Source organism: Megalops cyprinoides, chromosome 17 (assembly GCF_013368585.1).
Source record: "Megalops cyprinoides isolate fMegCyp1 chromosome 17, fMegCyp1.pri, whole genome shotgun sequence".
Taxonomy (NCBI): Eukaryota; Metazoa; Chordata; class Actinopteri; order Elopiformes; family Megalopidae; genus Megalops; species Megalops cyprinoides.
Window position 1 is genome coordinate 6,641,843 of NC_050599.1, and position 26,581 is coordinate 6,668,423.

The window sequence follows — 26,581 nt, forward strand, 5'->3', positions numbered from 1 at the left end:
TACAGAGAGCCTCACACAGGGTATGAGTGCTTGAAAACTTAATCTGGGGAGCGACGGAATAATCAAATATCAATTTTATTCTGTATTTATGTAAGGATCACGTATTAGCAGATTATTGCTCTGTATCTGAATGTACCGTGACAGTGTTAGGAGTACGGCCCTACAAGGATGTTCTGCATTTCATAGTCCCCAGACCAGGGCTCCATGAAGACAGAAGAATCATCATTTGTAACTGCGATCCGTATATGCCAAGTGCAATTTGAGAAATTCTGAAGGTAGGAAGACAGCTAGGTGCGGCAACTCATGTGCACACCAAGTTCCCATAAATTCCTAACTGAACTGTCCTTAAACACACATTATGAACTGTGTAATATGGTGTAACTGTCTCCACAGAGTTTCCAAAAAAAGAGCAGTTGGAGGAAAAGAATCTGGTTATCAGGGGTGCTGCAAACCATTTTCAGAGTTGCAGGATTTTAATGCACACACATTTCCCTCTAGTTCCCTTGTGTTCAGGTGAAAAGGTGAAACCTAGATGCCAGTGACCTCTCAGCTAGATTTATGCATATCGATGTGGATGGAATGAGTCATCGAGCGAGAACCAGTGAGACAGCAGCTTTAATTAACCAGAGTATCTTCAATAGCTTGCAGGTTTGCAGCTAAGCTATGCTTGTTTCCTTTTTATCCCCGGCTCTGGAATGGGAATTTGTACATTAAGCCTGCCTCGCTACAACATCCTCTGCACTTTGCAAAGGAGCGGTGAAGCACGGCCAATATAATCCTCCGTTACACTCGCACGCAACCAATGACTATCTCACACCAGAAATCCCACGATGCACCGCAGGAGAGCGAATGCAGGACTGAGGACGGGCGCATCTATCACTGACGTCACTCAAGAGCCCCAGGAGCACCTGATAAGTCCCTGTAGGGCGGCATTGAGCAGTGCAGCTAAGGTAGCCCGCGCTAACCCCCACACTAACCAAACAGAGCCAATTACGTTCCGCTGCTGCAGACTCCCGGCCGCTGTTGGCTAATGACACAGACTAGACTCAAACTTTCTGTGTCTCACAGGTTTATTTCTCCTTTCATACAGCTGGATATTTACTGCAGTATTTCAGGGTAAGAGCCTTGATCAGGGAGGAGGGTAGCACAATGGTAAGGACCAGGGCTCATAGCGGAAAGGTTGCTGGTTCGATTCCTCAATGGGACACTGCTGTTGTGCCCCTGGCAAGGCACCAAGGTACCAGATCTGCCTCAGTACATATCCAGCTGTATAAATGGATGACATATAAAAATTGTAACCTATGTTAGTCGCTCCGGATAATAGGGTCTGGTAAATGAAAATAAGGTAATGTGAGGATTAAGGGTAAAACAGAAGCGCCCTAACAGGGAACTGAAACACCTTTGGGTCACGAGCCCAGCTGGCTAACCACTATGCCATTCCATAACCACATTGCACAAGTTGAATTGTGGTAGCGCTTGAATGGTGTTACGCTCACTCTCACTGGTCTGTGCGTGTTGCTACAGTGGTGTGACACTGTTGCTCATTTAACATGAAAGGATACACTCATGTTCTACTGTGCTGGAAGGCACTCTGTGTAAGAGCACCAGTGTCCCATAGTGGTTATGGAGCAGGACTTGTAACTGAAAGGTTGTCGGTTCGAATCCCGCTGGGATTTACCCTTGGGAAGGGTACCAAACCACAACGGCCTCAGTAAATATCCCCCTGTGTAAATGGATAACGTTGTAAAAAACTGTAACCGATATAAGTCTCTCTGTATAAAAGTGTCAGCTAAATGCCTGTAATGTAATGTAAGAGTGTCTGCTAATTGCACGTAATGTACTGCACTGTAAATGAGGCTCATACCTTCTTTACCGGGGTCCCCCTCGCCTGCCTCGGACGGTCCCGCTGTGAGCTGGGGGTCCTCCTTTCCCTGCCGTTCCTCCCCGTCCCCCTCGTCGGAGACGGCGACTTCCTGAGGCGCAGACGGCGCGCCGGCGGCCCCCTCCTCTCCCCCTAGCTCCTTCCGGTTGGCCTCGCTGTCCAGGCTGTCGAGGGACTCGTCCCCGTTCATGCAGTCCTGCGGCGGGGGGTCGGGGGGCGCCGTCGTCTCCTCCTTGGGCGCGGGCGGCTCGTTGGAGTTCTCCTCCTCCGTGGACAGGGTGTGGCCGTTGTGCTCCGGACCGTTCTGGCCCGGAGGCGGGTCCATGGTGTCGCATGAGTCCTCATCCTGGGTGAGGGCGGAGTCGCTGGGGCCCGCGGCGTTGGACTCCTCCCCACCGTCGTCGGGCCCCGCCCCCTCGTCCGGATCCTCCCCCTCCGCCTCCTCTTTCTTCCCGTAGCTCTTCTTCTTCCGGATAATGCCCCGCCCCCAGGAAGGCCGCCGCCTCGCCTTGCGCTTCAGGTGATCTGCAATCAAGAGATTTGGGTGTTACCGAAGCTTAACACATCACATTCTTACAGTTGGTGCTCGATCAGAGCGGAGCACCAAAAATTGCCTTCGCACAGACACATTAATCATCTGTGTTTCACCGTTTGGGAAAGTTTCTGCCCAACTGCGACGCACGTTCTCCGAGCCGCAGAGGCAGAGCGAGCAGGAAGGAGAGCGCACCTCCTGTCTGCGGGTAATTGTTGTGATGCATTGCGCAGTGAAAAACCCACATGTTTTACACTCTAATTGAAAACACAAAGCAGCCAGACATGCACTGCAAATCAAAGGCAAACATCCTCTGTTTGTATTTTTGCAGGGATATTCCTGCCGGACTATATGCAGCTGCCGGTGTATCAAGAATGATGTACTCTCAATTGCCAGGCAACCAATTAAATCCACAGCTCCGTGCCCCCGCCTCCCCTCCCCTCGCGCCTCGATTGTTTTCTGTCTGCGGAATCGATTGCTTTGCGCTGGGCCCCCTTCCGACATAATCAAAAACAAGCAGACACGGAACAAACCAACGAGAGCCAGGACACAGAAACAAAGGGGGAGGTGGATCCCGGGACGGGAAACATGCCCGGCGACAGATGGTCACCCTGTGGGGGGAGGAAGGGAGGGGGGTGGGCGGAGGAAGAGATCCAAAAACCAGGCTCCACCACTCAAACTGCGGGGAAACCGCAAACTGGCAAAAGGGATTTTTCACGCAACGGAACTTCAGCTTGCCAATTCCACACTTTGTAGCTAAACTGTTACTGGGGAAAGCATAATGGTCTCTGCAGACAAAATACCAGCCAGAATTCAATTTTGAAAATCATCTTGGGGAGGAGGTGGGGTGGGTGTTAGCTGACAACAAGAAAGAGGACGATGCACACCAAACAGGGCAGAAGACGACTTTCTTCAGCAAGGCAGACCAGCCCTCCAGTTCATCCTCCATCACAAACCCCCGTGATGTGACGCGATGCCGTCTTTTCCAGCTCTGTTTCAGGGTTCTAAACTCAGAGGCGGGCAACGCGAAGACCGTCCTCGTTAATGAGATTAGCGGTGTGAGAATTCGGCACGGTCGGCCGCGCGCACAGGGAAAAATACACTTACGATGCAAAGTCACACATGAGATCGTATGGAACTGCGTGCAGACCATTACATTAGCGGCTCCCGATTCCCGTACCTGAACGCCGCGGAAGATTCTCTGGCACGTTCGGAAAAATAATTACGAGCAGGCAATTAGAAGGCGGCTGGCGGGGGGAGTGTTCTGTGACCTCATTATACCTCGCTGTTGACCCCATTTGAGGCATGCTGACTGAATGTAGCATAATATGCACAGCAGAGCTCCACTAGCAAAGGAGGGAAATTAGCACCAAAACACATCTATCAGCTGCGCAGAAACACGCTACTGCATCCAAACAAACCAATAACAGCATGAAGTTAACATCAGTGGAAACTGCAGAGTAGCAGATTCGCCCCGCATTAAAACCACACCAGCAACAGTGTGAGTGGGAGCTACTGTAAATATTCAAGCCAGAAAATAGAACAAGACAGAAATGTCTTAGTGATGGACGAGCAAAACGCGTTTTGTTTTTCTTCTCAGGGGTTTTAAAACCGTCACCTGTACCACAAGCACGGTCACTGGCTTCTTGCTTTTAAAACATTTTGTGGTGAACCATGGCACAAGCCAAAACACCAGAACAAATATTGGAGAAAAATGAAACTCAAATATTAATCCTTACCCCTCCTAATGTTCCAACTGAATGCATGTTTAGGGCACCATTTATTGCACCTCTACTTAGGTCCAACCTGTCACATCTATAGGAGTCCATTTATTGTCGATTTATAAGATCGCTTATGTGTCATAAAGCAGCACCGTCTGCTGTGTAAGCACCCCCTTCCTGTTCCTGCAGCTTGACGCTTCCCTTTGTAAAAGGACACTCTGCATGTAAATGACACTGCCCACTAGCCTGCTCCAACAATACATCAAGACAGTTTTACTAGCTAACATAGAGATATTGTAATGAAGCAGCCTTTTTCCTTTAATTTTTCCCATTCATTTAGCAGCATGATTCAAAACTTACCCAGGTAGCTAGCTAATTGTTGAATATCTGTGAAATCATACCTAACGGTAGCTTGTTATGTGGAGTCAATCTGCTGTAAATCGACTACTGATTCACAGTGGCCAATATAAGTTGGTAGCCACCTGAATACAGCATTTAGTGGGTTTAAAAAACTCACTACCATAGTCCCAATACTGTTTATTAGAACATACCCAACAAAGGGTTAACAGTGGTTGGAACTAAATGTTTAGATGCCAGTAAGATGCCAGTAAAAGTTTATTTGATTGATCTGACCAATTAATCAACTCATCTCCACAGCCCTAATTTACAGAAGTGCTTTTTTTAATAGGTTGCACTTGGATTACATTAGTTTTTTTCCTGCAGAGAGTTATTTTACCATCCGTTTGAACAGGCTGTTGAATAATTCTCCATCACAAACAGCGGGCATCCTTTTCAGACAGGACCGAGCTTGGGCTAAGACGAATTCCCTTAAGAAACTGGGAACCAAATTTGTATCTTTATTTTTGGACAGAGAAGAAGATTCCTTTCATCTCTTACACTGGAGGGAAACAAGGGACACGATTTGAGTTCATCTGTCTTGTTTTCCCCAGTCTAGATTTGAGAAAAAGGGAGAGCCGCGGCCAGGGCCCCTCTCCAGAAAGCGAGCTGAAGTCCCCTCAGATTGCGCCCAGCACCAGTGCGGCGGTGGACACCGTCTCCACGGAGACCGCCGCTTCCTGAAGGAGAGCGGCAAGGAGCCGCTGGCGGGATGATGAGAACGGGCGAAACGGGGCCGGTACCTTTCACCATCGAGAGCACCGGCATACGGCAATCAGTACCCTTCATGCATGGCTTGTTAATTTCCCAGCTTCACTGTAGGAGCAAACAGCTGAGCCCGTGAAGAAAGAGTAAAAAAAAAAAAAAAGACCTGTGAGGCAGATCGTTAGATATTTTTTTTTTGTGATGTGACAGACATGCGTCTATGATGTGCCTCATCCATGGGGGAATGGAGAATATGAATAGCTGCTTTTGCGTTGGTGGAGGGGGGGCACATGGCGAGTTCCGTTTCTTAGCCTTTGCGTTTAAGCCCGTGCCTTTTTTTTTTTAATCACCGGACCCCAGTTTGCCCTTCAGAATTGAGATTTCATTTATAAATGTCACCTTGCAAAACTGGGTAATTATTCATAGCTGTGCTTTTGGCTGGCGGTTCTCCATGTTCAGGTAACCTTTCAATTGCTTTGCAGGGAACAGCAGGGGGGGGTGAGGGGGACTTAACAATGAGAGTGGCATGTTTTGTTTGCTATGCATGCAGCCAGAGGTGTCACTCCTGTTAAGAATGATGTCGTTCTGCTCGGGGATGGCCGGAGAAGCTGAGAAACCAAAGCACAAAACCAGGATCTTACACAAGAAGTACACTTAGTTTTCTGTGCGAACAAACACACTGGCAAACATATACACACACACACGCACGCACGCACGCACGCGCGCGCACGCGCACACACACACACACACACACACACACACACACACACACACACACACACACACACACACACACACACACACACACACACACACACACACACACACACACACACACACACACACACCAAACTGCACCTCCAACCCCCTCCAAACAGATCCCAGCCCATGGAACCTACCCACACACTATCACACTGAATGCCCTTTGGTCAGAGGAGTGTAAGTTTTGGAGCTGGAGTCCTGGGGGTGCAGAATATTATCATATAATCACAGTCTCTTTCTGTATAATGGGAAGGTGAGATGGAATGCAGGGGAAATTAGCTGTCATCTTCAGCTCTTTAATAATGCATGCAAACTGCCCAAGCCTGAATGCTACTTACACAGGGTTGATATAAGGGAGGGGGGGGGGGGGGGCTGGAGACTCTACAGCTTGGAACAGCAGGGCACTTTGCAATAATTAAAAGCACTGTGGCACATATCACACAGTGTGAAATAATAACGTTATATAGATATAAACATAAACCATAAAATGCTTCCCTGCGTGTTTCAAAAATGATCAGCTGGAGCAAAACACTTTTCAGTCCATTATCACAAATCTGTCTTATCCTGTCCGTTAAAAAAAGGCTCTTAAGAACAACAAAAAAGCAAGGAAATTAAAAATGTGTATCTCTTACATTTGAAACTGAATAGGCATGTTTCATGTCACATTTACTAGATTTATTTACCAGATAGTTTTACAAGTATTACTGGGTATATCACACACTCACACCAAACAATGCGTTTCATATGGATGAAAGAGAGGCTTCAGCCTCAGATGGAAGAGAGGCTTCATGAAACACCATTGAACCAATAGATTGAGCTATTGGGCAGACCTAAGCCAATCATATTTTGAGGTGAAGGACGTGTTCTTGAACTGACCCAATTAGGTTAAAGACAGTCTGACTAATTGGACCAACGCTAGATACTACAGCCAAGTAGGCAAGTATTTTTATAGTCACAAATTATGATTTAAAAAAAAAAATAGGAGTCACCAACAATGTTCCAAAAAGCAGCCAATTTTCACCCTTTGCAGTACATGTGAAGTAGATTTTAGACTTATTATAGACTTCAGGTTATTTTCAGCCTCACTGTGTGCGGGTTTTAAAGAGCTTGCTGTAAAATCACTGCAGGTGATGGCTTCTTGCAGAAACAGAAGCTGTACTGGTTGTGAGAGTCACTGTTGCCACTGGAGAAGCGGAATTCCATTGGCGGCATTGGAATAACGACAGCTATCTCTCTCCACCACTGCCAAAAGCACACCATTTAATATCGAAACCAAATACATTTTTGAAAACCACCTTGCTTACAAAAACGCATCTGTACTCACAGTTTTTATCAGTGAAAGGTGAACTGCATGCAGGCGTTTTGAAAGTCGGAACCCTACCATGTAATGGTGAGGGGGCACGACCGACCTACTGCCTGCTGAGAGATGACAGCTGAAAATTAGCTTTGTGGCTAACCCCATTAAAATGCATTGAACGTGTCTGATTTCACTTTGCAAAATATCGATTGTGCCTATCAAACAAATTTTAAATAAATAATGAATACATCCAATTCGCACTCTAACAACCTCACAATATTACCAGTGAATGCTTTCTTCCCCCTAAACCAGGTTCTATTTTTTCAAGTACTGTTCACAAGGTTTCAGCTACACAGTCCTTCCTTTATGTGGGACAAATATTTTCTAAATTAACCTTCAGATAAAAATGTATTATTACTATATTATTACTATTATTTAATTTACTTTTGTCATGTAGTATGTGTCAACACATGACAAAATTACAATAGGCAATTAAAATGTAAAATAAATAAAACATGATAATACCATAATACATGAATAACATGTAATGCATGATAAAACAAACACACAGCTAGTCAACTAATGGCCCTCTGGGGGATGCTGCAAGGATTGTTCATCTTTAACTTTTCTCTACTAATCCTTACAGCCCACTACCCAAGTGCTGAACCCCAATCCCAATCAGTCATAAAAACATCACAAAAATAACATCACCAAAACAGAGTCAAAAGCATTTTTAAATACATTTTAAATACATTTACCTACATGGTCTCATTGCCCATGTTCTCATTTTGAGAAGCGTTCATGCTGGGAGAACTGATATGTATTCCGTCCTTTGTGCTGCGCATATTGGATATGAAAACTTCACATAAAAATTGGCATTGGCGCCATTTAATTTACCGTGATGCTATTCCTCTCATTAACATGTGACAAGACGCTACTGCAATGACAAGCAGAAAATGAACATTTTGGCCTCTCTTAAAAACGGTGGAAGTGAACGAGAGGCCGAAAAAGAGAAAAAAAGCGAAGCCTAAGTGTTTGATTAGGCGAGGGCTTAGAGAAAGACCGGCCCCCGCTTCTACACGGGATCAAAAATGGCAGCACGCACCCAGCTGATCTCCTCTAATGCCCACCGGTCTTTCAGTAGATGGGGAAAAATAAAACAGATCTGAAAGCGGACCCGGTTATGCAAGTCGTGTCACAGGGCCCGGATGCATCACCTTGCGCGTTAAGCAGGCAATCAAACACGGCTTTTGTCTGGAAACAAAATCTCGCAGGGACGCGCAATGTCAGCCGGGGACAGTCGATTCTGATGGGGATGATCCCGGGGAATTATTTATACGCCTGACTAATGAAAAACGAGATCTCTGATTGAGCCCTGGCAGCACATTTATGGAGCGATGATGGGCTTTTGGACACTCTCCAATATTAATGCGCCCGAGCGCTTCGGCGCACAAAACTGCGGCGACTTTTCATCTTGCCCACGCTGGGAATGTTATTAAACATTTTCGGCTGAGAGGAAGGCGGCGCAAGACGGATTGTATTTACAGTGAGTCGAATTAAGTTGATGGCAGAAAGAGACTGTCTGCGTTCGGTGAGGGGGAGGGAGAAAGGGCGGGCGGGGGGGGGGGGGGGTGGGGGGGTTCTCTGTCGCAAATCCGGGTCAGTCACGATTCTAGGCCACCTGACTGCACGGCCGGGTAGCAATCGATATTTCCTAGCATCTTAGTAAATGAATACTTTGATCTAACCATTAAAAGACCAATCCACGTCTGGTCTTATGACAAGTTTCGACGTGCTCTCTGACGGGCTGTCATTATATAGGCCTGAACCAAAATGTTAAGAAAGATGTATATTGTGCTGAAAAAAACAACAACATTCCAGATTTGACTAAAAGCAAAACAGCTTTATGGGTGGACTGCATACCCCGCCTTGACTAACTCCATCTTTATGAAGGGGAAAAAAAAAAAAAAAAAAAAAAAACACGCTACACTAGTCCTCCCACGCTTCTAATTCACAGCTCTCTCAAAGTATGTATTGGCATTAACAGGATTGCACCTTCCGGTTGGAAACGGTAATGAAATATTGATCCGCTGCTGCTGGCGGGACCCTTGATGGCGCCGGTGCCCCCGCGGGGCAGGGTTAGGGTTCAGGGCTGCGCGCTCTGTACGGAGAGCGATTTCAGACAGGGTGAGGCGGGGGAGCGAGGGCCTGTCGTACAGGCTCGTGATGTCACTCTGTGCGCTCTCTCTGTACCCTTCTGCGCCTGCCTGGAGGTCCGGCTCCCGGACACCTGTGGGACATCGAGCGTGGCAGGGGGACAGGTCTGCTTAAAGTGTCAGCTCCGTTTGGGCCGCTGTCCCTCGGCCTGATTACGAGCACAATCCAGCCGGGAAGGAAGGAGGAGGGAATAAATGAAAGAAAACGAAAGAGGAAAGAACTCTCTTTTCGTAGGATATTAAATAGGATGGTGGTTGGTGGAGAAATACTGGTTTCGTCTTCAGCTTCAGACGGGGCTTTTATTGAGTGACGCCCCAGGGTCACTCTGTGACCAAAGTGCCTGATTGATACATTGGCTTCTCCGAGGAAAAAATGGAAAAATGATCCATTTTCTCTCTCTCCTCCACTCTCTCCCCCTTACTCTCTCCACCACATGATGGTGGCAGTACTTAAAGATTTCCTTGATCAATGCAAAAAGTCAAAACCAATTTAATATTCTGAATTAACTGTGCACTTAGATATCGTTCTGTGTGTGTGTGTGCGTGTGTGAGTGTGTGGAGGAGGGTTAGGAGGTTGTGGTGTGTGTGTATGAGCATGTGGAGCAGAACTGGGGGTTGTGGAGTGTGTGTGTGTGCGTGTGTGAGTGTGTGGAGGAGGGTTAGGAGGTTGTGGTGTGTGTGTATGAGCTTGTGGAGCAGGACTGGGGGGTTGTGGAGTAGGTGTGTGTGTGTGTGTGTGTGCGTGTGTATGAGCAGGGGGCGCGGGGATGAAAAGCGGCAGGCTTTGCCAGGCTCCCAGCGAGGCTCCAGCAGGCCGGCGCTCACCGGCAGGCTAATCAAATCGGGCAGCCGGAGCAGCTCGGGCCCCAATGCATTTGGCAGCGGACGCCACTCGCCACACGCGCTAAAAATACCGCGTGCATTACAGCGCCCGCCGCACCTCTGCGGAGTGACAGCACCCGGGACGCCCTCCCCGCTCGGCCGGGCACAGACGCACGCCCCCCACCCCCCGCTCTCCAAACGCCCCGTTCTGGACAGCCGAGCAAAGCTGATCTGGTACAGTACATTCTGGGCAAATTTACCGCCCTCAGGATCGCACGGCTCTGTCCTTGACGGAAAGGTTAGCCGTGCGCTTACCGCCGAACGCGGGAGGGGAGAGAGAAAGAGGAAGGGCGCAATGAGGGATCTCTCCGCCGCCTGGGCTGACAGCTACGCTACGTTACAGGTGGGAGCGGCGGCGTGTGCGGAAATAAGGATCTCAGATAGCTGCCCGTTTACAGGGAGCTGTGAAGGCAGGCAGAACAGGCTACGCAGCTACAACACTGTGAATCCACACTTTGCTTTGTGAACGCCCTGAAAGCACATCATCTTAACGACATCGTTATCCCAGACCGTTTTGCCAGCATGTTCAACTTCAGGAGGGCTGCTTTCGAGGCTACGGACAGCTGCTAAATTCAGACACACAGACGCAACAAAAAACGAAAAAAAACCTGCAGCTCATAAACAATGCATGCAAGAGACAGCCCCGTTTTAATAAAGGCAATTATGAAAGCGTGAAATTCAAATGAATACAAAACAGGAGCTATTAAATGTTCATAAAGAAATTAAATATGATGTGTGGCTGAAGGGCCAAGCCGAAAGCGACAGCGAGAGCCGCCCGTTGTTCCGGCGCCTTCTTCGACCCGGGAGAGGCAAGGGGGGCTGCCGGCGAGGGGAGAACGACAGGCAGGCGGTTTATTTCGGCCTTTTTCCCCTCATTTGAATTTTTGGCACGGTTCGAAAGCGGAGATTCTGTCTGGCAATTCACTCCCCCATCTGATACAATTATGTAGTACACGCACAGCGGTCCTGAGACGTTTAAGCGACGGAACAGCATTATCAGCGGTGGATTGAAAAGCGAAAACGCGCCGGCCGAGCACGGAGACGGGTTCCAACGGAGCGCGGGGAACGAGGCGAGGGGAACGAGGCGCGGGGAGCGGCGGGAGCAGGGCGTGACGGGAGAACCGCAGACAGACGCCACCGCGTTCGGCCTGCGATTCGCTCTTAAGGCTCGTCATCACAGAGCTACAGCAGAACCAAGCCGCAGCACAGACACGCACAAACCAATCCCACTATGAGGGAGAATGACGGAGGCCAACAGCTACAAACTGAGTTTAATCCTTTTTAAATCTCGCAACTGTTCAGCTAATCTGTCGGGAAATTCACACGTTTTTCCCTTTGCCTCAGACTGCTTTGAGTCACTTCACGCTGTCAGAACAGGCTGGCAAACCCAGCCCAGACAATGGCGACTGAAAGCCAGGTAAACAAATCAAAGCACCAACTTAAGCCACAAAGGAGGAAACGAGACCGTTTTCACCATCTCAACAAAAATAAATAAATAAATAAATAAATAAATACAACCAACAGTATTTATGACCGCGTGGAGTTGAGCATTTTCTCCTCACCTTCTTATTGAACAGGGGTCAGCGGTCATGATGACCTTCTTACTGTACTTTACGGACATTGCCCGCCCACAAATCAATTTCTACGTGACTACCATGTAAACCAGGATCAATGAGCATGTGGACAAGTAAGGTGCCTCACCGTAATTATGATAATTACATTTTTATTAATGAAACACAGAGGACACGCAATTTTATTAATGACATAAAATGTCATTACATCAGAAGGGTAATAACTGGGAGAAAGAATGGCCCTGGTGATGTCATGATATCACACTCATCATTGAGCAATGAGTGGCTGTCGAGCAAGCCTGAGCCGTCAGGCTCAGCTTGTGCTCTGAACAGGCCCTTTAGCTGACTGAGCCACTTGGGAGCACCCAATATGAGCTATCCTTTGCACCATCTAATATTGTCTGATTAATTCTTCCCTCTGCGTGAACTACAATCAGTCTAGCAGACATTCTTCACTGGCTAAACACTTAAACACTGACTCTGAAGCAGAAGATGAACAGGGCTCAGGAAGGCTCGGCCACAAGAGAAAGGAAGGAAAAACAAGACAAGACACTAAACCCACAGACAACAGTGTTGGAATTGTGTGACTTCCGAAATAAAACCGCACACAATCCATTAAGTATTGCTTCCCTAAAATAACCACTTATCGCTTATGTAGAAACAGAAAGCCGTTAGCTCTTCACGGAGCGTCACTGCGAAGCAGCCAGCAGAGAGTGTGTGTGTATGTGTAAACCTCTGAATCTCTTCCTCTGGCTTTCAGAGGGGAAATGTCAGAGGCAGCTTGCCTCTCTAAGAATGCGGTGACCAAGACCTCTGTACACACACTGCTGATGCCCTAATCCATTCCCGCTGTCCCCCCACTAAAGCTAGCTGTACAGGTGACAGATGCCCTGCCCTTCTGCAGTATGCCACCGGGTTATCCCGGCGCGCCGCGCGGGCGAGTGCCTGCTTTTCCCAAACGGCTGTTTGTTCCGCTCTACGTGAGGTCACATTGCCTGCATCCCCTCGCCGGTGTGCACGCCATCGGTCAGCGGTGTCCTTTACGCCGAGCGTCAGGGGGTCCATTCAATCACAATGCGCACAGTTTGCAGTGCCAACCTGACGACTCTCGACACCTTCATCCTCACCAGTACACGAAGACATTGGTCCTTCAATAGTCACATGTCACACTTCAGCAATATCATCTCCAATTTTTCCAAATACGGCTCCTCAGCTTAACGTGTTATCATCACTAATAAACGAATCGCTACATGAAAATAACACAGCTTACTAAAATAATGAAACCTTAATTGTAGGAGCGGATTCTTTACTTACTGTTTTATTTTCTTCAAAAACTAAACTAATGGAGAATATAACTGTAAAAAGAAACCCCCTGAGGATTCAGAGTAGGCTATCATTTCGAAACTCGATTACCTTCCCTATTTATAGAGCTTTTCCCATGGGCAGCCATCTTTTCAGAACATACTGAACCATAAAACAATTACACCTATGTACAATGCTGTGAACAATGTCTGCTAACACACACACCTGTAGCACTTGTAAATTTTTTTATATGTGAGGTAATCTCAGGACAGCTACTTCACTTCATTTATGCATTTTTTTCTCCAAACAAAGCAGTAACCATAGTGTGCAGAATATAGAGCTGCATATTGTTCAATATTTCTTTCAAAATTGAATATGGCAGCTGCTACACGGCTCCATCATCATGGAATATGGCAAAATGGAATAAAACTGAAGCATCGCCTCTTATCGAATGAATTCAAGATCAAGTCGGAGGAGCTGGAACACAAATCATTTAATAATTGTTTGTGCTTTAATGCTTGTCAAACCAGATTCCAAACTTTTCTTTTTTACTGTTTAATTGTTGCTCACTGTCAATTGTGTATGTAACTGTGTGTGCTGATTCATGGCAAGGACTGTCTTTTGTTAAAGAGATTCTGAATCTCAGTGAGAGCATTTCCTGGTAAAATAAAGAATAAATAAATAAATATCTGTGTGGGATTACTTCACGGGTACAATAAAATGGAGTGCAATCACTGTTTCTTGCCTTTTATTAATGGAACAAAAGGTTCAGTTCTTTCTTTGATATGCTGCTGTCTTTCACATACTCTGCGTTTGTGCCAAATCCGATCACAGTTCACGCAGCCGCTGCTGAGAAAACACAGCCAAGCCATAGCGCCAGTGTGCAGACACTTTTAAACCTGACGTGACGTACGTCCACATTACCAAGCACCTAACGACCATGGGTTGATGTTTTCAAAAGCCATGAAATCAGCACACTGAGTTTTTCAGCACGTTACGTAAGGTTTAGCTGCAGGTTTGAGGTCAGGTACATGTGTTTAGCCGCTTTGCCTTGCCTCACACTGGTGGGAACTCCACCACGTACTCCTCTATGGAGGCAAGCATGCCCAAAGGAGTCAGAAATCCAATTCTGGGAGGAGGACACATTAGCCCAGGTTAAGGGACGTGTCTTTAAAGTAGCAAATTAACAGTCTGCTAATTAACACTACCAGACATTTCTGCTCTTTATGTGGCTCCTTCTGCATCGTCTTTATCCTTCTTTGTACAGCACTTGTAGCTGTATCGTTACTTTTAATATCCCATTGTTAATTGGTATTAGGACAGGGAAAATCTCCGCTATTGTAAGTCCCATCCATTTTAATTACTTTCGAAATCAGCTGCACTTATCATCGTCATCATCACAATTATCATCACAACCAAAAAAAAAAAAAGACCAGTTTGTACAGAAAAAATTAGCATACCAGCTCTAATCTTTACATGTCAATACATCCAAGCTGCTGGCAACATTTTCATCTGTGTTCTGTGGCTGAAGGACAGCTCTAACTACAGTTGTAAATCTAGTTCCACATCTTGACCTTTGGGAACTGCAACGCACAGGGGTTTACGGTTCAAGCTGGAGAAATGAAGTATGGCTACCCTCCCTGACTTTCAGCCTGACTTTGAAGCCCGTAACTACACTGAGCTCACCCCATCCTGCTGTATCCTCTGTGCTGGCACAGGAGTACTCAAGCACCAATATGGCTCTGCGAAACACTTTCTCAGACACTCATTTTTCTCACAGTGCTCTAAAGAGAGGAAAAGCCCCACCGAGAATAGGCACAATCCCCACTGACGTCACCCGAGGGCCACGAAAGCGCCTGGAGAGTCGTTAAAAGTGCGTTATTGAATGGTGTGACGTAGCTCACACAGCCCCAGAGGAACAGCCAATTACGCTGCACCGCGGCAGACTCCCGGTCAATGGCAGATAATGACACAGCCTGGCTTGGAAGGCATGGGGCCCGGCCTGCGCTCAGAACAAGCGCCTCATCTAACCAAGCCGACTGGATGAGTGGCGTTATGCACACCGCAATACGCTCCCTATCATATCATATGATATTGCGATCCCTGAATCAATATACGCCGGCATCACATTGCGCACTGAGGAAGCGCGGCGGTACGCAGATCTAAAATTAAGAGTCTGGCGATCGCATGCGGAACAGATGTTGGCTTCTAGTTTAGTTGAGCTCAGCAGATACTTCTAGAAGGCATAAGGGGTTCTTAATTTGGTTTTATCCTTCCCAGAAAAGAAAGCGTTAAAGCGTTAATTAAGAGGGAAAATTGGATGGAGAGGGACATGGAAAAACCACGGGCTGTTTTTAATCAGTGTGATCTTTAGAGGGAATAGCAGGCTTGCCTGAGGTGCCTGGACAGGCTCCCTATGGAAATATCAAACACTTACCTGACTGTGGTGCTCTCACTGACTTCATTTATTTGCTCCTCTGCCGCTGGTGAGCTTAACATAATTTACCAACACAAGGGATCCTCATAAAGAGGCAACAAGCATTTTACATTTTACAAGCAGAATCTCACCTGAGCCCCTTTTGAGAATATAAAATCAACAAAACAAATTAATGAATAAAAAAATATGGTGTCCTTCGATCCAAACAGAGAGCTTTTCTTGCATAGCATTCCTCTGTAATTCACCCGGCACTTCACAAAAACAAAGCACCATTCAGAAAAATCGAAGAGCCAGTTCACAGAGAAAGAATACGGGCAGGAACACCATTCACGTGCATTTAGTTTTCATTCTGAGAACATTCTGAACCTGATTTCAATGCAGGAATTACACGTTCATTCTATACAGAGGTTAAGTATATGAATGATAAGTATATTACACGTGTAACTCGAAATACAGTAGTTGACCAAATAAGCAGGTGTTCAGTTTCTGGATCTGAGAATTACAGATTCTCACCATCTTCAGAGACAACTGCTTATTATGTAGTAAGATCAAATGTGCTCAGACAAAGTATAAATATCATAAAAGGAAAAAAAAAAACCTATTCAACCCACTAATGGAGATTTAGCTTTTTATCCTGCAGTGAGTGGCACCAAGGGTAATTTAACATAATTAAAATGTGTCTATTGCTGTTCCTGTAGTTCTTATGCCATAATACAACTCATGTATCTTAATGTAGCTCATGTTCAGCAACTTATTACAGTTCATATGATGCAAAAACAGAGCTCTTGAATTATTCACAGAGTGGAAATCAGAAAATTACCAAACCGACACCCGCACAACGTGCATCTGTACACACTGGTAATAAAAGCTTTTTCACTAAGTGGACTAGCTTTTGAACTAAGTTTTTTTTGGGCATAATCCAAGCACTCGGTCATTCACTTTTTTAACAGGTCAATACTGGACTCTAGTTACTCCAAAGCATGTAACAGTGTTTGGTGTCAAGCAATGGAAGTTGGGAAATGGGATCTTAACCAGAAGACTAAATTTGAAATGACTCAGCAAATGTCATTTCAAATTTGTATATATGGTTAGTTTGTAAAATGAAAAATGGATGAGGGTATCTGCTACACAAAGCAATAACAATAACAACAAAGCAATGCCAACTGTTTTTGAAATCTTATAACCACCAGTGTGTTTGATGACAATGGTCATTACGGTATGTGAGAACTGGCCTCTTTGCTGCTGAGGAGACAGGCTATTGTGACTGCCTCCTAATTGCGCAAGGGAAGGAAGCCTTATTAAAAACAGTCTGACTGAAAGAGCTTCAGAGTTCTGGACTGATGAAAGTTCCCCATCCTACCATTCCCGAGCCAATACATGCTGTGTTCTACCTTTCATCGATCCGCCCCCCCCCCACCCCCCCACAAATAAAGCACCGCATCTGAGATGAGATGAGATCTCCACAGAATTAAAAAAAAAAAAAGAAAAAACCACTGAGGAGCGTGCCTGGAAAATTGCTGTTTTCTTGGTTTACATCAATTATATATTGAGAACATTAACAGGAGAGAGAGGAGGAAGGGGGTACGGTGGGGGGGGGGGGGGGGGTGTTTGGCTGAGAAGGTATCCTGGCTGATCTCAGAACAGTGCAAGGTGGAACAATCACCTGTGCAAGGCTGCCAACTAATCTCAAGTCTGTACATGAATGAGCAACAGCACCTGTGTAGTGTCAACAGCAGCTGGAGTGTCACTCAGATGAGGGGATCAATCTAACCATAATGGCATTCTGTCCTTAACTTTCAGTAAGTATAGTAATTTTTCCATCAAGTTCTTCAAGCATTTCAGTGGCAATCAAACCCCTAATGTTAGAATAAGGAAAGAACTAACTATTATAAATGGCATACATGTATTTCTGAGACTTCAGGGCAAGGGCCACGAGGGTTTAAATCAATGTTGTACCACCAACTGCCTGTTTTTAGTTACTATATCTGATTTCCAAATATCCAAGGCTTGCCACTCATGTATCTGTCCAAGAGTCTAATTTCCATCTAGCGGGTTCAGCTGGGTCCTGGAGCACTTGAGTTCTGGAACCACAGACTGGGGGTCAAATTACGAGCTGTATGAGGAGTCTCACAGTCCACGGGCTCAGGGTCTCCCAGGAGAGCGATAAAGCCACACAGGGCTGCTCTCAGAACATACAGCACAGCAAAAGAGAGGGCTGTTATTGATGAGAAGGTAAAGAGTCATCAACCTCATAATGGGAGCATATACCATGTCCAGTAACTGACTCATCTGACTCGAATCAAACACTGAAAAAGACACATCCACCATGCCCAGTTACTGACTCATCTGACTCGAATCAAACACTATAAAAAGACACATCCACCATGCCCAGTAACTGACTCATCTGACTCGAATCAAACACTGAAAAAGACACATCCACCATGTCCAGTAACTGACTCATCTGACTCATATGAAACACTGAGAAAGACTTTGCCCTCCTAAGGAAAACACTGTGATTGGCTCAAACCCATGAGTCACTAATCCAGCCACTCTGGGCTTCATGTAGCCTCATCTCTAGCTGATAGGAATCAGAATACATTTCCACAAATTCCGTCAGACCTAGAAAGCCTTATGCATGCCATTTCAAAATGACCATTTACCATTCTATTATTACTGGTGGACGTCGCTACCCAAACACTTATCTTTTATTTATTTACACAATACCCATTTTTTTTTTACAACTGGACATTTGTACAGACAATACAGGTAAACTACAGTCCACCATCTGGGACTCAAACCTGTCAAAAAATGTCCCCCAGTCTTTATCCACCATACTACCCTGCTAACCCCTAAAAGGCCCACAGAGAGAAGAGGGTGTGTTATCTGCAATAAATGACCACCACTGAACCCTACAGTTTATTCGGCAGTCTCTAACTGGATTCAGTCCTGCTGCAGTAACAAAATCACAGTGCAGCACAAACATCAATCATAGTCACGAGATGTCAATAAATTAAAAACTGCAGCCGTGGCATCCACACTTCATGTGGTTTATTATGTTGTCAATTCAGCTGCATTTAAAAACGTTAAACAGGAAAATCTGCTAACATGCTCGATTTTACATTTATTTCACAGTTGGCGCCGCAATGTTCCAGAGGGCATCTGTGCCCACAAAATGCCCGCTAATCTGGAAGCTGATTGGCTGGCGGCTGGCACATTTATTTCCCAGTCAGGCTTAGAGGGATTTCATTAGTGAACGAGACAAGCTGCAGAGTGAAATATGATTGTTTTTACAACAGCAGCCACTGGAAACTTCTGAAAAAAGCTCCTGGCGTCGACAAGCTTTTTGACCCTTGCAGGCTCCTGTTGATCAACAAAACCTGAGCTACACTGCCTGTGATGTGTAGAGAAAGTACATGCTTCACAGTGCTTCTACCTTCATTACATGAGAAGCATGGCCACTTTCATAAGAATCTTCATCCAATTTAAAAAAGCAAATAACATGTACAGGCAGTTGATTGCAAACAACATTACCCCAAAGAGCCATTTATCTGTTATTGTAAATTAGTCTGTTATTGTAAATCAGGACATTTTTTTTTACAACTTAAATCAACCTCCATCATGTGAATACACAATTCTGAGGCGGCAAATGTCCACCCCTGGGATAAAGATAATGTCAAAGGATTAAAGACAACATATTTTACTGCAGATTAGTTTGGCTATTTTTCTTTTCTTTCTTTTTTAAATGAACTGTGAAAACAGATAGTTACTCTCCTGAAGAACGTCTCCAGCCTCTTCAGACGCCGAGCATGGTGGCAGTGGAGGCGATGGTCTATGAATGTCAGGGTCTCACACACCTCCTCTCCTCGGTCTCCAGGAGCACAATCATCCATGAAATTCACTTCGGAGGAGATTCTGGGGCCATAAATTTAGCCAATAATGTTATTCAGAGGCACGTTCGTAACAGCTGCCAAGCTCTGCGTCCAGTCAGCCGTCACACGTGTTGTGGGAAGCAAACTGCACGTCCTGCGTTTTACGATGGAACAAACACGCAAAGCGGAGAAGACCAGAGCATGCAGCGTGGAGAGGCTCGGGCCTTGAACAGGAAGGACGGGCAAGGAGCACAACAGAACTTCCCTTTGTCAACACGCCCTTTCGTGCTCGCCATCCTCCACCGCTGCTCCTGTGCGATGCACGCTGGTGTATGTACTCGGCTTCTCTTAGCTTCCAGGTTATTTAGTTTCAGGTTAGCACACCTTAACTTGTAGTAGTGCTTGAATGGCGTTGTGCTCGCACTCACTGGTCGGGGAGTGTTGTTACCCCGATCTGACACTGATGCTCACTTAAATTGAACGGATACACTACTGTTCTGTTTGTAATGGATGCTGCTCTGGATAAGAGCCTCTGCTAAAAGAAAGTAGTGTAACGTGCTGTACTCCACATCACACCGCACGCAATTTACCTCCCGACAGGTGAAACTCTCAGGCGAAATCACACTCCGCACAGTATGCTGAGTGAGAGTCTGCTAACAAACTGATGAAAAACTACCGCCAATCAAAAGCAAGGTGGCCAGGCTGTCAGGAACGGCCGACATGGTGGAAGAGCAGTTAAAGAGTGGGCCTGCGTGTTTAAACACAGGGAGAGAGCCGCCGCCATGCCCTTGAGCAAGGTGCTTATTTCAGAAAAACATCCAGCTGTACGAATGGATAATGTGTAAAATGTGAGTTACGTAAGTCGCACCGCGTAAAGGCGCCTGCCAAACAAATAAATGACGCAGCGTAATAACCAGCTCGACAGCCAAACGCCGGCTTTCAAAGGGAAGCCGGCTCGTCGGAGTGGCGGCGTTCGCGGTCTCGGAGGTAAACGGCAAGTCGGTATACATCATTCATATCTGTCCCTTTCTTCACCGTCCCGAAGGCTGCCGCTACAGCGCCCGTCGCTCTGTTGCGATACGGGGGGGGGAACACAATTCATTTTGTAGCACATCTTAAGAGCACATCCCACAAGGCTCCGACTGCTTCTGACACAGAGAGGGCTTTAATCACCTTAATTGTTTCACAGCAGCAGTTTGCTCTCCAGCTCTTTGATTTAGCAATCTAACACACCCCCCTCGCCCCCCTCCTCCTCCACCCTCCCCGCCCACAAACACCTGCTACACCACTGGATCTCACTACACCCTCTTCCTCATGAAGAGGGCCTCCAAAATCTCTTTGTTGTCACTTTTTTCCCCCACCACATCACCATGCAAAACAGAGATGCAAAAATAGTATCAGATAATGATAAACGTTGCGGGTGATTCTGGCAGAAGTATTGGCCGATGGGGAGGAAATGCTTCTAGGATGACTCCAAGACCAACATGTCTTTCCCTGCAGGATATACAGGTGGCCAATTTGGGAGCGCATGCCTAACTGTAACATATTAACATGTTACATATTAATTTTACATATATATAAAAAAAAATGAAGTGCTGTGGATAAAGTTGTATGCGTAATAGAAAGCATTACTATGAAAGTAATAAAAACACAAACACAAACACATACACACAGAAACACACACACACACAGAAACACACACACCCCTGCACATCATACTCCAAAGAGATGACCTCAATTAGCCATTAATATTAGCCGTCCACTGTCCTTCCTTATGGGAAACATATCAACGAAAACAAGGCCAACTTGTAAATTACCGTATCCTCTCATAACCTCCTTGAAACCAGTTACTAGCACAGTGTTACCTCAAAGCCACTAATGTATAACATTTCTAATAACACTCAGAACCCAGAGTACTGCTCACAGACCTCAAGCTAATCAATACAGAAACTCGGCTAACAAAGGTGAGATTTCCCCAGAAGCCGGATGATCTGAAAGAGATGATTAATACTGTGGAAAACTACTTGGAGCATACTGCAGTGCTGCCATTACAACATCGCTTTCCAGGAGTCAAAAATAAGCACCGCTTTCATTCCTTACATTTACAAAAGACAGGGAGAGAGGGAGACCCTTGAGGCTTTCTCCAGCACAGCCTTCATTCTGCAGGCTCTTGGGGGGAGCCTGGCTACATACCGCGTATTTACAAAAACAAACGATGTCTAAAAACCTGCACTTTAGTCCCTTCCGCAAACGTTGCTCATTACGGCAAAAAGCACCTCAACGCAAGGATTTATTCTCCACACCGAGAACACACTTTGCATCGCAGCTCCACTGCCTCATCAGGACACCGTAATAAGCAAGTCTCATGAGAGTACTGCGTCATCTGGTGGCCATAAAGGGAACTGCAGACCACCTGCCAATATTCATCCAACAACGGCACTCTACTAGATTGCCATTCAGCACATATATAATGCACCTTCACTGCCTAAACCGGGAGCACTCACTTAGATTGAGCCATGGTCCATTTAGAAAAATCTAAGTGGGCCACATTTCTATGGAAGCTGTTACTGTGATGTTTTCTTTCAAGTAGACATAGCTGGTGTCTTCCATTCTGACATGCTGATTGGACACACCAGCAAGACAAGCATGTACTTGGCAACCACACTGAACAAATAAAAATATGAACAATAACTATCATTTCTGGGCCTGGTTGTAGGCCAGACTGGAGGGCTTGACAGGCCTGTCGGGCTGTCGATGCAGTGTCTAACAAAAGTTAGGGGTTGTTTGGAACAGAGATCCACCCGGCCCACCAAGACTCTTACCTTGGCCCAGATGTTGTAAAGCACAATCTTTTCTAGACATTACTTTGAATTTTTCCAATGGATGATTTAGATATTGCCATTTAAATAGCTGAACTGCCCAAGAGAAATCACTATTTCCTGCAGTTTTGACTTTTAAGGATTTATTAGACAATCAATGAGCTCATACTGTGACATTTCACCTTAAATTTACTTCTTTCAAAAAGCAGTATTAAGAGTCCTTTTTTGAAAATAGGCGTGGCATCATCCTCTTTTTTAAATACTAAATGTTGCTTCAAAAGAATCATTGTTATTCCAGCTGTATACTGCATGTCAAAAGGCATCATTTCATCTCCCTGTACAACGCCTCTGCAAACTACGAAAAGAGCCTCTTAACCTGGAGATTAAATACAAGCTCATGCTCATTGTAAAGGCTGCATTGAAACATTCAAATATTCATATAAGATCTGCTCGCATGGAATAATAGCTCAGATACAGCTGAGACACGGTAACCAGAGCACCAACCACAGGGTTTCCATACCAACAGACCTTCTTCTTTTTTTTCCTCCAGGTTAAAACCAGTCACATTCCATTACAGTCACCGGTGCCGCCACTACGGCCCCTGCTGTGTTCACATGACTGCCCAGGTCGCTCTGCTCGGTCTCACTCCTGCTGCTCTCCCTGGCGACACTCTGTACCTGGAGAGACACGCTGCTTCTCACGGACCCACCCAAACCCAGATCGGCACCACATTATCTCAGGGACACTGTGAAACTCACCCTTATCGTGAGCGCCTTGAAGCAGGCGTGGCATGGTTTGGAGGCTCGATCTGTTAAAGCACGCTGTGGGCTTTCGCTCCAAGACTTTATCACTGGTTTACTTTATAGTATCCTCAAACTCACTGGAAGTAGAAATGAGGCACCGAAATGATTATGGATAAAACATATTAAATTTATTAAGCTGTTGAGTAACATTAATGAGTATTAAAAAGGGAAAAGCATCAGTACCTGGAAGCCCCAAGCAGCAAGCACCAAGTCAACAGCCTCATTTATGAATTCTTGGTACCAAAACCAACCAAAAAGACTCCCTCAGATTCTCAGAATCTGCTCAGGTGCCTTTTTCCAAGGGCACGTTGCGTAACCGACACCAACTAATAACTACTGACCCCCATGTATGCAAGTCACATAACACCACACCAGAACCGAAAGGGTAGGTGAGGGCAGACCATTCACATAACCTACACACAACCGACTGACAGCTTTAGCGTGCAAAAACAAGATAAGCTAACAAACAGCAGAAGAATCTGGGCAGAAAAAGCTCTCACTATTCATGAACTTGCACACAGGGCAGCAACCCTTGTTTGCTTTAGAGAATGGAGGTGGGACTCCAGCGTCCACAGCCATGCGGAGGAGCGCATCTTACCCTCAAAGCTGCTGTTCAGAGGGAGTCCCTGTCCCACCATGACACACGCTGCCAACAAACACAGCTTTCTTCCTCACCCCCACATCCCTCTCTCTCTCTCTCTCACTCTCTCTCTCTCTCTCTCTCTCTCTCCACATCCCTCTCCATCTGCTCCGCAGCCCTAGGTAGGCCCTTAATTACACTGTTGCGCAGTGCGAGCGAATCTGCCTTTTCGAGGGTGAAAACACAGCGGTTATAATGAGAAGGCTTGCTGCGCCGTGGTGACCCTCGGTAACCGCCGCTCTGCATGAACGCAGGGAGACCCTCCCCGCACCTTGTAATCAGCCATACCAGCCTTTCACACAGCCGGCCTTTTTTTCAGCTGCGCCGAGGCACCTATTTACCGCACCTCTCACACGCAGGGGTCTTACTTTGCTGTGCGGAGGGGTCTGCCTGTGTCAACAATAAAAACAGTAAATATCCAGCTGTATAAATGGATAACATTGTAAAGAACTGTAACCTATGTAAGTCGCTTTGGATACAAGCGTCTGCTAAATGAATAAATGTAAATGTAAATGTAAACAATGCAGAGGAGTGCACTTGCTCTGACTGCAGAGATCAGCTGCGCAGAGGGGTCTTCTTACATCGACTGCGCAGAGGGGGGTCCGCTTATGCTGACTGCGCAGAGGGGTCTGCTTACATCAACTGCACAAAGAGGTCTGCATATTTCAGTTGCACACAGGGGTCTGCTTACTTTGACAGCACAGAGGAATCCCCTTACTTAGACTGCGCAGAGGGGTATGCTTATTTCAACTGCGCAGAGGGGCCCCTAATTCTCTCAGCTATACACAGGGACCCCGATTCTCTCAGCTATACAGAGGGGCCCTGATTCTCTCAGCTATACAGAGGGGCCCTAATTTCCTCAGCTGCACAGAGGGGCCCCGATTCTCTCGGCAGTGCAGAGGCGTCTGCTCATTTCGGCTGCCCAGAAGGGGCCGGATCCTCTCAGCGGCGCAGAGGGACTTTCTTCTTTCTCCTCCTGACGAGGGATCAGAGGCCTGATTCCAGGTTGTCAGAAGGAATAAAATGTGACAGAGGCGAGGGCCGGCCGTCGGCTCGGCTGTCAGGGCTTTGGTTTTTTGGAGGTGTTGGGGGGGGGGGTGTGTGTGGTGTTTGAGTACTCACTGCTGCACTTGCTGGGCGAGCTGTCTGGCCCCTCCCCTTGGGTGCTGCTCCCAGCAGCCTCCTCTCCCCCAGGCCTCTTCGAAGCTGATGCTGCCGCTCCTGGGGGGGCGGGCTGCTGCGGCGCTGTCTGAAAGCCTGCACGGGCAAGATAAGCACCGCAAATTAAATAATGGCACACACACACACTCTTTCTCTCTCACTCTCTCCCTCTCACACACACATGCTTACACAATCTCTCCCTAAGAGACACTCACTCACTCTCCCTAACACCCACACACCCTCTCTGACACACATACTCACAATCTCTGGCACACACACACACACACACACACACACACATTCTCTTTCTCTCTCACTCTCTCCCTCTCACACACACATGCTTACGCAATCTCTCCCTAAGAGACACTCACTCACTCTGCCTAACACCCACACACCCTCTCTCACACACATACTCACACTCTCTCACTCTCTCACACACACACACACACACACACACACACACACACACATTCTCTTTCTCTCTCACTCTCTCCCTCTCACACACACATGCTTACGCAATCTCTCCCTAAGAGACACTCACTCACTCTGCCTAACACCCACACACCCTCTCTCACACACATACTCACACTCTCTCACTCTCTCACACACACACACACACCCACACACTCTTTCTCTCTCACTCTCTCCCTCTCACACACACATGCTTACACAATCTCTCCCTAAGAGACACTCACTCACTCTCCCTAACACCCACACACCCTCTCTCACATACATACTCACACTCTCTCACACACACACACACACACACACCCACACAATCTCTCACACACACACACACACACACTCTTTCTCTCTCACTCTCTCCCTCTCACACACACATGCTTACACAATCTCTCCCTAAGAGACACTCACTCACTCTCCCTAACACCCACACACCCTCTCTCACATACATACTCACACTCTCTCACTCTCTCTCACACACACACACACACACAATCACACACCCACATGCTCTCCCTCACATAAAATCACATACCCACACTCTAGCTCTCCCGCACACACACACACACACACACACACACACAGCAGTCCGGTGTGTTTGTATGGTTGGGGGGGGCACACGTTAAAGGATCCTTGTGCCCACCATAGAGATTGAAAGCAGCTGTGGTGAAGGCAGTCTGGTGGAGCAGTGCAGCACATCTGACGAGCGGGGATGCAAAGCTGTGGTTAGCAGAGGGAAGGACAGCAGGAGCATGAAGTGGAGAGGCCTCACAATCAAAGGGTGGCAAATGGCGTGTGTGTTTATCAAAGCAGAGAAGAGCCTGCGAGAGGTTACACGCGCACCCACGAGAATAATGCAATGCAAACAGGGGACAGCAACTGTCTGAATGCTCTGTGCCAAAAGGAGAGATAAGCTAACAAACAAGGTACGCCTGTCCCTGCCCACAGAAGAATCTGGGCAGAAAAAGCTCTCTATTCATGAACTCACGCGCAGGGCAGCAACCCCTGTTTGCTTTAGAGAATGGAGGTGGGACTCCAGCGTCCACAGCCATGCTGAGGAGCGCATCTTACCCTCAAAGCTGCTGTTCAGAGGGAGTCCCTGTCCCACCATGACACACGCTGCC

At 46.6% G+C, this 26,581-nt stretch overlaps 1 protein-coding gene across 1 annotated transcript in view; it reads right to left on the reverse strand.

The window, feature by feature from the left end:
- The window catches only part of atad2b (ATPase family AAA domain containing 2B), an 86,948-nt gene that overhangs the window by 20,970 nt on the left and 39,397 nt on the right, over nt 1–26,581 (reverse strand). Inside the window, exons 24-25 of the mRNA XM_036549778.1 lie at nt 24,957–25,091; nt 1,865–2,407 (exon numbers count right to left, since the gene is read on the reverse strand). Coding sequence (XP_036405671.1) covers nt 1,865–2,407; nt 24,957–25,091 — 678 coding nt within the window. The remainder of the gene's footprint in view (nt 1–1,864; nt 2,408–24,956; nt 25,092–26,581) is intronic.